Source organism: Carassius carassius, chromosome 36 (genome assembly GCF_963082965.1).
Source record: "Carassius carassius chromosome 36, fCarCar2.1, whole genome shotgun sequence".
NCBI lineage: Eukaryota > Metazoa > Chordata > Actinopteri > Cypriniformes > Cyprinidae > Carassius > Carassius carassius.
Window position 1 is genome coordinate 27,784,083 of NC_081790.1, and position 13,414 is coordinate 27,797,496.

The 13,414-nt window shown below is 35.0% G+C and overlaps 1 protein-coding gene across 1 annotated transcript; it reads left to right on the plus strand.

Moving 5' to 3' along the window:
- The first annotated feature begins 30 nt into the window (after positions 1-30).
- On the plus strand, positions 31-10,413 carry LOC132117520 (transmembrane protein 185-like). Its single transcript, XM_059526855.1, has 7 exons — positions 31-190; positions 986-1,162; positions 4,251-4,458; positions 5,332-5,415; positions 5,503-5,679; positions 8,507-8,630; positions 9,784-10,413. Exons 1-7 carry the CDS (start codon positions 153-155, stop codon positions 10,026-10,028), a joined length of 1,053 nt encoding a protein of 350 aa, XP_059382838.1. The 5' UTR covers positions 31-152; the 3' UTR covers positions 10,029-10,413.
- The last annotated feature ends 3,001 nt before the right edge of the window (positions 10,414-13,414 follow it).

A 13,414-nucleotide genomic window follows, 5' to 3' on the forward strand; every position in this document is an offset into this window, starting at 1 on the left:
TAATCCGCTGTGACGTAAACAGCGTCATCCGACGGGCGTGTGACGTCACCGTGTTTGGTCGCCTGTGCCATCTGTGTGCTCTGAAGCTAATGCCAGTCAGTTCGCCAGTCTTCCCTTCTCACTTCATCTAACAATGGTCTGAAGAGGAAACCATGAATCTCCGAGGCGTTTTTCAAGATTTCAACCCTAGGTAAGACTTGTGTGTGTTCCGTGAACGATAAAACCCAGCGCTCTGTTTTTAATTCGTTACCGTTCACTTTGTTAGCATAGCTGCTAATGTTCACTGTGCAACTTAGGCCTTTTGGTTTCGTCTCAGCACAGTTTCGCAGTGAAGAAAACTATTTTAATACCGAAACCGAGAGCTTTGACTTAAAACACGACACGCCAGTTTTCCTGAAGATTCAAACCCTTACGAAAATAAACCATGGTTTTACTACAAATTAAACAAACAAACAAAAACGGTTAGGTTTTGCTACACTAACCACAGTTTAACAATGGTATTTGTAGTAAATCAATACATCAAAAAACATGGTAAGTACAATTTTACTACAATAAAACCATGGTAATGTTTTTCGTAGTGGTGTCAAGCGATTAATCGCATCCAAAATAAAGATTTACATGTGTGTGTAAGGTGTATATTTATTATGTATATAGAAATACAAACACATGAATGCATTTATTAAATTTTTTTTTGTTTATATTAAACCTATTTATATAAGAATACAAACATGTACATTCTCAAAAAAAATATACACTGTGTGTGTGTGTGTGTGCGCGCGCGCGCGCGCGTATATATATATATATATATATCAGTACACACATTATTTTGGATGTGATGAATCATGGTTAATTGTTTATAACAGTGCTATATTGTCGTAAGGGAAGCTTCTCAGATATGTTTGTTTTCTGTCTCAGTCATGTCTGTTTTGACAGATGTGTCTGGCTCATGCTCTGACGCGTGTGTGTTGTTGTTGTGGTCCTGCAGTAAGTTCCTGATCTACGCCTGTCTGCTGCTGTTCTCCGTTCTGCTGTCTCTGAGGCTGGATGGTGTTATCCAGTGGAGCTACTGGGCTGTGTTTGCTCCCATCTGGCTCTGGAAGCTCATGGTCATCATCGGGGCTTGTGTGGGCTTTGGGGTTTGGGCACACCATCCACAGTACAGGTCAGACACGTCTTCTCCTGCTTATGTCTAGGGTTGGGAATCGAAAGTCAATTTTGATTTCAGAATCAGATACTAAGGTCAGGAATCGTACACTACAATTTTAATCCCACCTATCAAGTCCGGTGTGCGCTAGGGCTGGGATAAACGATTATTTTTTAAACGATTAATCTAGCAATAATTTTTTAGATGCATCGATTAATCTAACGATTCATTTTTCAGACCGATTCGATTTCGATTATCTCCCCATTAATTGACTAATAACAATTCATACATGTTGATTTACATATCTGAATGAAAAAAACATGAATTCCTTAACATTGCAATATATGTTTATTGCTCTTAAAATTATAAAATAAAAGACTGACTAAGAATGCATTACTTTGCACTTGTATAGAGATAGCATTCAATAAAACCTTGAAGCCTTGAAAACACATAGCTTACTGAAACAAGCTTACTGAACACATAGGGCCTAGCTTACTGAAAAAAAGTTCTTCTTTCAGATGAAAATAACAACAACTTGATGTCTAGCATTCAATAAAAAAGTTCACCCAAAATACTTGATTAGAGCAATTGAAAGAATACAGTAACCAATGTAAACTTGAGGGCTTTAAGCTAATACAGAGAGTGCTTTTCCAAAATAAAAATTAACAGTGGGAGCCAGCAGCCTGTCATGGAGAAAAAAAAAATCTCTGAATGCTCCACGTGAAACTTTGGCGTTCCGCCCTTTTTCTATCGTGTCTAATGATTTTGGTTAATATGCACGAGGGAGAGGGAGTAAGAGAGAGAGAGAGCAAGACAGCGCTCGTGCAGTTTGAAGACTGTGAGTGCGCGAGCGCGCGTGAAACTTTGGTGTTTCTTTTTCTATCGTGTTTAATGATTTTGATTAATATGCGCGAGGGAGAGAGAGAGCAAGAAGCGCTCGTGTTGTTTGAAGACTGTGAGCGGGCGCACGCAGCGGGGCTCTCTCCTTCCTACGCGCCCTGTCAGGCGCCACAGTCATTCTATTCTACATCACTCACCGATCAAATAAGGTTTTGACAGCGGCCAAAAAAAAAGATCAATGCAGAAAAACCCCTGGATTGGTTATATAACGTTGGACAGAATGTTGATCCGGCCATCGCGTATATTCAGCGCACATAAGGTAAACCATTTGCAAACGTTTTTTAGAGAAATAAAAACAGGTCGACGAATCGATGCGCATATTTTGACGTCGACGCAAAAAATACGTCGACGTCATCGATGACCTCGACGCGTTGTCCCAGCCCTAGTGTGCGCATCTTTTATTTTTAGCTGGCTAAAAAGAGCGTGTTAAAAATGCATTTGTCATTGAATCATTCATTCAAGAGATTCGTTCAAAAGCACTGATTCATCCAGTAACAAAACGAGTGACTCTTGAGTGAATCATTGAATCATTCCATTCACAAATTCCATGAGATTTTGTTGAGTTGTCAGATATTTTTTCTACAGAAGTATGAGAACTACAAGCTCCATTTAAAAAAAAAAAAAAAAAGTAATTTCATCCATATTCGTGCTGCTCTATTTAATCGATTCCAGTTTTTATGTAGGTGGCTGATTTTTATTCATGGTATTCAGCAGCAATTAAATGATTAGCAAAAAGAGACAGGATAAATATGTTAGATATCTAAATGTTTGACTTCAAACATTGGAATTGAAACTGGGATTCGATAAGCAGAAATTGAATTAGAATTGATAAAATTCTGCAGTCTGCAATGAAGTCACTTTTTAGACCTCGATCCACATAATCAAAACTGTGCTGTACACAATTTACTGCACTACCTTCTGGAGTGTCTTTGATTGTTGCTTTTTTAGCAAGTGAAAGACCTTTGGTATGATTTTAGATTAGGGAACACTATTAACTATTTGCTTATTAGCTGCATATTACCAGCAAATTGGCACTTTATTATTGTGTATAAAGCACATATAAATGCTTACTTCTGCATGACTGTATTCTAGATCTCTTATCCCGACCTGATACCCATAACTACTACAACAACTACTTTACTTATGGTCAATATTTGAGTTTATTGAGGGGAAACTCTTAGCTAATAGTGAGCATATGTTCCCTAATCTAATCTGTTACCAGTGTCATTCTAAAACTGTGGCATACATGGCCTTTTGCTGTGAAATCTTTCCTGATTTAAATCATCTGCTTCTTTAATAGCTTATATAATGTTATATATTGACATTTCAAGATTAAGACTTTCTGGACAGAAGCCGTCTAGGCTAATTTGATTATCAAAACATAATTCTCTAGAAAACTCACGTTTATGTTCCAGTCTCAAGTCATCGGGGCTTTGAGGAACATTAATTTGCTCATCTCTTCGTCATAATTGTACTGCATCGCATTATGTTTTTTGATAATCAAGTTAAGCATTTGAATATCATCTTGCGTATTATTGGCAATACAGAGTGACAACTTGATATTTCTATGTTTTTTATGTAAGTAAAGATCTCATTGAATTACATTACAAGCTAAGAGAATTTCATCCTACTTTTTAGCTCCAAAATTGCTTCGTTTTGGCCTCTGATTAAATCTGAGCAGTTTACTCCGCCGTATTCTGAGTCTGAGTATATCATACTGTATGACCCATAAAAGCCTGATGTATTAAACATGACTCAAAAATGCAAAATAAATTTGTTTCTTAAACTAATATGTCATGCTTTAAACATTTAAGGACCCTCAAACACATTCCTAGTCTTATTTAGCATAATTTATGTGTATACGATATCAAAATGTTGATTTGGTTGATGTTATTTAGGCTTCTGTTGTAGGTGAAGTCTTGCAGCACACTAGTCAACTTTTTGAGAATGTTACCTTGATGGCTTAAAGGGACAGGTCACCCAAAATGGAAAGTTCTGTCATCATTTCATCGTTTCAAACCTGTATGAGTTCCCAAAGAAAGGGAACCAGCAAGTCTTTGGTTACCAACATTCTTCAAAATATCTTCTTTTGATAGAGAGAAGATAGAGACTCATACCGCTTTGGATTAACATGATGACAGTTTTTTGGGTGCGCTGTCCCTTTAAGGACGTGTGATGTGGTGATGCAGTAAGTTGTTGTCTTCAGGGCTGAGGGTGAGACGTGTGTGGAGTTTAAGGCCATGCTGATCGCTGTGGGGATCCACCTGCTCCTGCTCACCTTCGAGGTGCTGGTGTGTGACCGTGTGCAGCGGGGCTCACACTTCTGGCTCCTGGTCTTCATGCCGCTCTTCTTCGTCTCGCCGGTCTCGGTGGCGGCGTGCGTGTGGGGATTCAGACACGACCGGTCGCTCGAGGTATCAGCCGAGATCCACAAACACAAGAGGAAGATTTATCTGGAACAAACTACCATTAACAAATCATGCTGAGGCAACATAAAAATAACAAATTATAATTTATGCATAGAAAACAAAGCTTGATTTTGGCTTTTTTTTGTTTTGCATTAAATTTAGTTGTGCTCTTTTGTCACAGTTGTTTTCATTAGTTATATTTATCTTTGGTTTATGAGTCAGTCGCATTTTAAATTAACTAAAGTGATTAACATTTAGTCATTTAGCAGACACTTTTATCCAAAGCGACTTACAAATGAGGGCAATGGAAGCAATCAAAAATCTAAATCTATGCATTTATATACATATTAAATAAAGCATACTTTAATGTTACAAATAGCATTTGTGAAAATAAAATGTAAAAATGTAAAAAAAAATTATACTTCTGAACTCTACTTATTAAAATATATAAAAGAAAAAGTGATCACATTAAACTTTATTATATTTGAAATTATTAATAACTTGTTGCTGACAAATGGGTAAAATCTACTGGTTTAAAGGAAAGATTTGTAAAGATTTAAACTGACAATTAATTAGTATTTTAGTCATTTAATGATATCTAATGATTCTTGTTTTACAAGATTATTTGGTATTGGTATTTTCATATATATAATGGTTTAAAGAAAAGAAAACTAAATAATAACTTATGTATTATAATGTTGTAATATGGTAAAGAAAAAGTCACAATTAAAAAAAAATCTAATTTCTTTATTTTTATTGATATATGAGCCACAGTTCACCCATATCTGCCTAAGCTAGTCGTGTTTAGATCCAGAAGAATTGTTTATTTGTGTGTTTCCAGAAATGAATGATTGTACACTCTTTGTGTTGTCCCATCAGCTGGAGATCCTGTGCTCTGTGAATATTCTTCAGTTCATCTTCATCGCTCTGAGACTGGATAGGATCATCAGCTGGCCGTGGCTGGTAAGGAGGGCAGTCCCCTGCAGTGTTGTGGTCTGAGCTCTGTGTCTCGTTCTGACAGTAAGAGCAGTGTGTGTGTGTGTGTTCCAGGTGGTGTGTGTGCCGCTGTGGATCCTCATGTCCTTCCTGTGTCTGGTGGTGCTCTATTACATTGTCTGGTCTGTGCTCTTCCTGCGGTCCATGGATGTCATCGCAGAGCAGCGGCGAACACACATCACGATGGCCATCAGCTGGATGACTATAGTGGTGCCTCTGCTTACCTTCGAGGTCTGATTCCAGCATCAGTCAGTTTTTACTTGATTGTTTTTAGCAATGCTGAAGACATTAGCATGTCTTGGGTAGAGATCAGCACATACTGACTTTCAAACCAGTCTAGAATCAGATTATCTTCATGTTTGTGTCCTTTACTCAATATACAGGACCAGTAATTAATAACCATTTATATATATATAAATATAAATATATATATATATATATATATACACAGTACAGACCAAAAGTTTGGAAACATTACTATTTTTAATGTTTTTGAAAGAAGTTTCTTCTGCCCATCAGGCCTGCATTTATTTGATCAAAAATACAGAAAAAAACAGTAATATTGTGAAATATTATTACAACTTGAAAAATAGTTTTCTATTTGAATATACTTTAAAAAAATAATTTATTCCTGTGATGCAAAGCTGAATTTTCAGCATCATTCCTCCAGCCTTCAGTGTCACATGTAACATCCAGTCGATCACATGATCATTTAGAAATCATTCTAATATTCTATTTATTATGAGTGTTGGAAACAGTTCTGCTGTCTAATATATTTGATCAATAAAAGGTTAAAAAGAACTGCATTCAAAATAAAAATAAAAATTCTAATAATATATTTTCTTTACGATCACTTTTTATCAATTTCACACATCCTTGCTGAATAAAAGTATTGATTTTATTTTAAAAAAAAAAAGAAAGAAGAAAAAAATTACTGACCCCAAATTACTGACCAGTAGTGTATATTGTTACAAAATATTTATATTTTAAAAACATAGCTTCTTTATTTTTATTTTATTTTACTTTTTATTCATCAAAGTATCCTAAAAAAGTATCACATGTTCTGAAAAAATATTAAGCAGCAGTTTCCAACTTTGATAATGAATCATCATATTAGAATGATTTCTGAAGGATCATGTGATAATGATCCTAAAAATTCAGCTTTGCATCACAGAAATAAATGATAATTTAAAGTATAATAAATTTAAAAACAATTATTTTAAATTGTAATAATATATCACACTATTACATTTTTTTCTGTATTTTTGATCAAATAAATGCAGGCTTGATGAGCAGAAGAAACTTCTTTCAAAAACATTAAAAATAGTAATCCAAAATAATAATCCAAAGTAATCCAAAAAAGTTTCCAAACTTTTGGTCTGTACTGTATATATATATATATATATATACATATATATATATATATATATATATATATATATATATATATATATATATATATATATATATATATATATATATCTATATATCTCTATCTATATATATCTATTTATCTATATATATATATATATATATATTTTTTTTTTTTTTTTTAAATAATAATAAAAAAATATATATATTATTATTTAATTCCAAAGTTTAGGGTCTGGAGGTTTAGTTTAGTTTTTTTAATCTGCTTACCACTAATGCTGCATTTATTTGATTTAAATACAGTAAAAACAGTAATATTATGAAAAATGATCACTTATTTTTATTTTTTTTATTTTACGATGTAATTTTAACTGTAAATTCAGCATAATCCTTCAGAAATCACTCTGATATGCTGATTTGCTGCTCAAGAAACATTTATTATTATTATTGATGTTGAAAACAGTTGTGCTGCGTAATATTTTTGTGGAAACTATAATACGTTGATAACGATTCTTTGCCGAATAGAAAATTCATTAGGATGGCCTTTATTTAATCTATAAATCTTTGGTAGCATCATAAATAGCTTTACTGTTACTGTTGATCCGTTTAATGCTTACTTGATGAATGTAAAAAAAAAAGCCAATTGTAGATCACAAAACTTGTTTAACTATAATTGTCCATTTTTATATAAACCGAATGGAGTGTCACCACAATCACAAAGTCTGTTTGATCAAAAGTATTATGGCAAATGTTGAATTTAATCTTGATTACAGGGCAGCTGCTAGTAACTGCTCACATGCTGGTATTTAGCAGTGTTTTTGTCTAAAATGACGTGACAATCCGTCTCGTGTGCAGCAGTAGCTCTACTTCACTAAATGTATTTCCATTATTTGACTATGGCTACAGACACACCCCACACAGAGATTGAGAAGTCACCAGTCCGGCTTCCTCTCAAGTACAAAAATAACATGAGGGCAGTTGACAAGACAGCAAGGCCTGTACGATCTACATACTGCAGGTTTATGATCTATGGTCTGGTTTGAAATGAATAGGGTGATGTGTACCATTAGGTTATAAATCTAGCACACAAACTGTAGCACATCTGTATTAAATCATTTCATTTCAGCTGTCATCTGGAGCACTGTAGATCATATTTCAGGACATGTTTTTAAACTTTCAGCCTCTGTGTTGTGAATACAAAAAATTATTTTGAAAAATTATTAATTTTTCTGCAAAAAAGAAACAAAAACAAATGGGCAAAACACTTCTGGAGCTACAATTGTAGTTTAAGATCCATTGACCATATTTCTGTTCCACCTCTTTGTTAAAATATTTGAGTTGAATACTCACATGCACCAATATAAGCTATGTGCAGTGTATCAATTGACCAATCAGAGCACACCTCGCTTGAGCTTTGTAAGAATCAATGTGTTTCAGAAGGCGGGGCTTAGAGGAGAAACAATAATGTACAGTATGTGGAAAATAATGTGTTTTTTGAACCTTAAACCGCATGAACACATTGCATTTCACCAAATACACAAAATAATGTTCTTTTTAGCAACATCATATGACCTCTTTAAAGGAATGGTTCACCTAATGTTTGCTTAATAGTAGTGTTTTGTTTAATTGATTAATATGAGTTTTATAGATGCAGGGTTGGTTTTCATCAGTGTTTGTGTTGTTTCAGATTCTTCTCGTTCACAAGCTGGATGGTCATTATAACTCCAGCTACGTCCCGGTGTTTGTTCCCCTCTGGGTTTCTTTGGTGACTCTAATGATGACAACGTTTGGCCAGAAAGCAGGCAATCACTGTACGTGACGTGTGTTAACTACACTGCCGGTCAAAGGTTTGGGATCAGTACGATTTTTCATATTTTAAAGATGTTTTTTATGCTTCTCAATGCTGCATTTGTTTGATCAAAAATACAGAACAATGTTAAAATTGTGAAATATTATTACAATTTAAAATAAAGTTGTTCTATTTTAATATACTTTCAAATGTAATTTATTTCTGTGATGCGAAGCTGATTTTTCAGTATTATCTTTCAGAAATCATTCTAATATACTGATTTATCAATGTTGAAACAGTTGTGCTTGCTTAATATTTATTTTAAACGTGATACTTATTTAGGATTCTTTTATGAATAAAAAGCATTTATTTAAATCTAAATATTTTGTAACAATATACACTACTGTTTAAAGATTTGGGGTCGGTAAAATGTTATTTTATTTTAAATTACTACTTTTATTCAGCAATGATGGTTTAAATAGATAAAAACTGATAAAAGTAAAGATTTCTATTGTTGGGAAATAATTTTATTTTGAATAAATGCTGTTCTTTTGGGGTTTTCTATTCATTAAAAAATCCTTTAAAAAAAATTATGAGGTTCCAAAAAAATATTAAGCAGTGATGAAATGAATTTAAATTACATTTAATGCATCTTAAAATAGAAAATTATGATGTTAAATTGCATCAATATTTCACAATGTTATTGTTCACTGTATTTTTGATCAAATAAATGCAGACTTGATGAGCATAAGAGACTTCTTCTTTACTAAGACTTCTTAAGAAAAATCTTACTGATCTCATACTTTTGAACCTCAGTATATCGGTCTTCTTGCCTTTCATTCATTTTACCCACTTGGCAAAAATGATTCAGAAGAAAAAGAAATCATTTTTACCACATAGTGTGCTAAAGTAGCATTATTAATACTATTTTTCTTATTTGTAATGAGTGATACAGTTTGCCATGTATCTCATCATACATGGTTTGTTTCCCCCTCACTCGCATTTTCTTTGTATCACAAATGATAAGCGCAAACCATTTGTTCCATATTTGTATTTAGTTTGTTTTAAATGAAAAAAAAATCATGCAAAAGAAAACGACTCTGTACTGTATGTTTCCCCTAATTTTGTTCCAGTGCTGACTTGAGCTCTTCTTCTCTGAATTCTCTCTGTATCAGGGTGGTTTGGGATTCGCAAAGACTTCTGCCAGTTTCTTCTGGAGCTCTTCCCCTTCCTGAGAGAGTATGGCAACATATCATATGACCTGCACCACGAGGACTCGGAGGTGTCCGAGGAACTGCCCATCCACGAGGTGCCTAAAATCCCTCCCATGTTTCATAAGAAGACGGGTGTGGTGATCACTCAGAGTCCTGGCAAATACTTCGTGCCGCCGCCCAAACTGTGCATCGACATGCCAGACTAACATTCAAAACTCTGTTCATGAACAGCACAGCACTATGCACTGAGCTCCGCTTCAGGACGTGCCATTTACAAAGAAAAATACAATCTACACAGATGCTTCTCCTGAGACTCTTAAACTCAAATACTGACTCCCAAGCATTTTGTGTACCATAGCCTTGTGTCTGTAAAATTCATAGATGGGACGTGTTGCCTTCTGGAGCGGATCTTTGAACTTTCCAGACAACTCAAAGTCAAAGGACTCGCCGAGAGACTGTCTAATCTGTAAATAAGCAAACAGTTTTGTTTTTTACCAGTTGTGTTTTCTCTGTGTTTTAAATCTGTGTATGGTGTAGGCATTCAGTCACTCATCTGTCGGTTCTTAGTTTTCTCCAAACATTCGTTCTTAATCTGCGAGATTTTTCTCTGTGGGAATACACAACGCTTCCTGGTAGGGCTGCACGATATTGGAAAAAATGACATTGCGATATTTTATTTTTCTGCGATATATATTGCGATATGAAATCTAATCAAATTTTTTCTTACAAACAAAGATGGGGTGAGCACACTTACATTCTCATTTTAAATGATTTAAACATCGACAACATCATGTCAATTGATTAATATGCGCAAGGGAGAGAGAGCAAGACAGCGCTCGTGTTGTTTGAAGACTGTGAGCGTGCAGCCGGGGCTCGCTCTCTCTCTCTCTCTCTCGCGCGCTCTGTCTCTCTCTCTCTCTCGCGCGCTCTGTCTCTCTCTCTCTCTCTCTCTCTCTCTCTCTCTCTCTCTCTCTCTCTCTCTCTCTCTCTCTCTCTCTCTCGCGCGCTCTGTCGCTCTCTCTCTCTCTCGCGCTCTGTCTCTCTCTCTCTCTCTCGCGCGCGCTCTGTCGCTCTCTCTCTCTCTCTCTCTCTCTCTCTCTCTCGCGCGCTCTGTCGCTCTCTCTCTCGCGCGCTCTGTCTCTCTCTCTCTCTCTCTCGCGCGCTCTGTCGCTCTCTCTCTCGCGCGCTCTGTCTCTCTCTCTCTCTCTCTCGCGTGCTCTGTCGCTCTCTCTCTCTCTCTCGCGCTCTGTCTCTCTCTCTCTCTCTCTCTCTCTCTCTCGCGCGCACTCTCTCTGCCCTGTTAAAACTCACAGGACTTAAAATTTTAAAACTGCTGTGCAATTAATCCGCGAATCACATTCGTCAGGGGTTAATGAATAACGGATCAACTACGACAGCCTACATCGCACATCCTGCGATGTGACTATCGTGGATTCATACATCGCGATATCGATGCTTAAACGACACATCGTGCAGCCCTACTTCTTGGTTTGCACTGTGATTGCAGCCTTTTCAGTGGAAGGAAAGCATTGGTATAAAAGCATTATTTACGTCAATCTGATGTGGATTTTTAGCTATTTCTTAATCTGATAGGCGGCTACCATATGTGACCATGAAAGCACGAAAGTTTCTCAAAATGGTGATTTATACATCTGAATAAATAAGCTTTCCATTGATGTATGGTTTGTTAGAAGGACAATATTTGGCTGAGATGCAACTATTTGAAAATCTGAAATCTGAGTGCAAAAAATACTTTGAAAATCACATTTAAAGTTGTCCAAATGAAGTTCTTAGCGATGCATATTACTAATCAAAAATTAAGTTTTGAGATATGTATGGTAGGAAATGTACAAAATATCTTCATGGAACATGATATTTACTTAATATCCTAATGATTTTTGGCATAAAAGAAAAATCGATCATTTCGACCCATACGTTGTTTTTTTTTTGGCTATTACTACAAATATACCCCAGAGACTCAAGACTGCTTTTGTCCTCCAGGGTCTCATATGTGACTGAGGTTAGACAATAAAACCATTCGAAGATTGATGTTTTAATGCAGAACTCTCCAGACTTTCACAATATCACTCGAGTGTGATAATAATTTCACACCCTGTGCAGTTAGATGGTCAAATAAACACACTACCTGTTAGTGCTCTGTAATTTCAGTCCATTGCGTTGGCCTCCTACACTAACAGTTTTCATTTAATCCTGCTATTTAAGTGTTGACCAGCTGCAGTGTGTTGTCTATCCTACACCCAAATCTGAAAACTGTTATTTTTATGTTGAATACTGTCATGCTAGACAATATGAAATATTGTCCTCTTGTTCAATAGCTAGCAGACATTTACATCATTCACTTTCTCAGCTGGTCTGAGTGAATAGCCATTGAAATATTGTTCTTTTTTCTTGTGGATGTGGACCAATATTACGGTTTCATGTACACATTTACCGCTCTCGATGTCCAGTGTGTCCATTTCTTTGTAAAGGCAAGACACACCGTAGCTCTCGACAGTGCCTCACATTAAAATATGGTCATGCAAAAGCTGTGTGAGTCTTTTCACGTTTCAAATCCTTTTCTTTTTGGAATTATTTGTTGTCTTATATGTATCACTTATATTAATGTTTCCTTTTTGAATGATGGGTGCTTGCTAAGACTCACACTTCGGGTCAGTTTATTCAGTAACTTGTACCTCTTTCTGCTGTCAATCGTGCTATTCAGTTTTTCTGTCGTTGGTTATTCAATTATTCAACTAAATTGGCAAAATAAAATTTAAATGGAATATATATTTTTTAAATACATAAATATCAACAGAGCTTAAGTTGCTTAAAAATTTTAGTCTGTTACTGATTCCAAATTACACAACAAAAGTTAGTAACGTAATCCATGAAATTACATATTTTAGGTAATATAATCCGACTAGTAGTTTTGGATAACTTGTTTAACACATTGATTTAAACAGGATAATCTTGCACCACCTTGATAGAAAAATACAAAGAAGAAGAAAACATGTTCCATTTATTGTTATTAACAAACATGAAGTGCGTTAAACATTACATTATGTCAAGGTTTCCCAAACTGGTTCGTAAAGGAACTGCAGGGGAGTTTAATGAAAAGCTAATACTTTAATCATAAATTAAAATAATTTTAAATCATAACAAATTAAAATAAAACTAAAAACTAAAATATTTAGCTTGTCTACCTGAAAAGGCGGATCTTAGATTAATGTTTACTCTTACTCTTCAGTTGTAAATCCAGTGGTCAAGTGAAGTTTTCTGTGTAATTATATTTATCTGACTAGTGACTGGTGTTTGTGTTAATGTCCAAACTTGAAGACTATTGTCTTTTAAATTAAATTTATTAATTTTTAGAATCTGATGGGGAATTTCAAACTTTTTTAATAGTTGTCATTTAAACATCTAAAAATTATAAAAATCTAAAAGTAAATCCACACTGTCCTTTAGGGGGACATCTTGCACTAGAGAGAGAGAGCATAAAAGTTTATCACATATATTTTTAGAAGAGATGATTTAAGACAGTTGTTGGAAAAGTGGGTAGAGGCCGCACATCTTCATTCTGTTCAAAAGTTTT

Coding starts and splice junctions, on each gene's coding strand:
- LOC132117520 (XM_059526855.1), top strand. CDS start 153: ATGAATCTCCGAGGCGTTTTTCAAGATTTCAACCCTAG. Junction 191..985: donor TTTCAAGATTTCAACCCTAG/GTAAGACTTGTG, acceptor GTGGTCCTGCAG/TAAGTTCCTGATCTACGCCT. Junction 5,680..8,506: donor TGCCTCTGCTTACCTTCGAG/GTCTGATTCCAG, acceptor GTGTTGTTTCAG/ATTCTTCTCGTTCACAAGCT.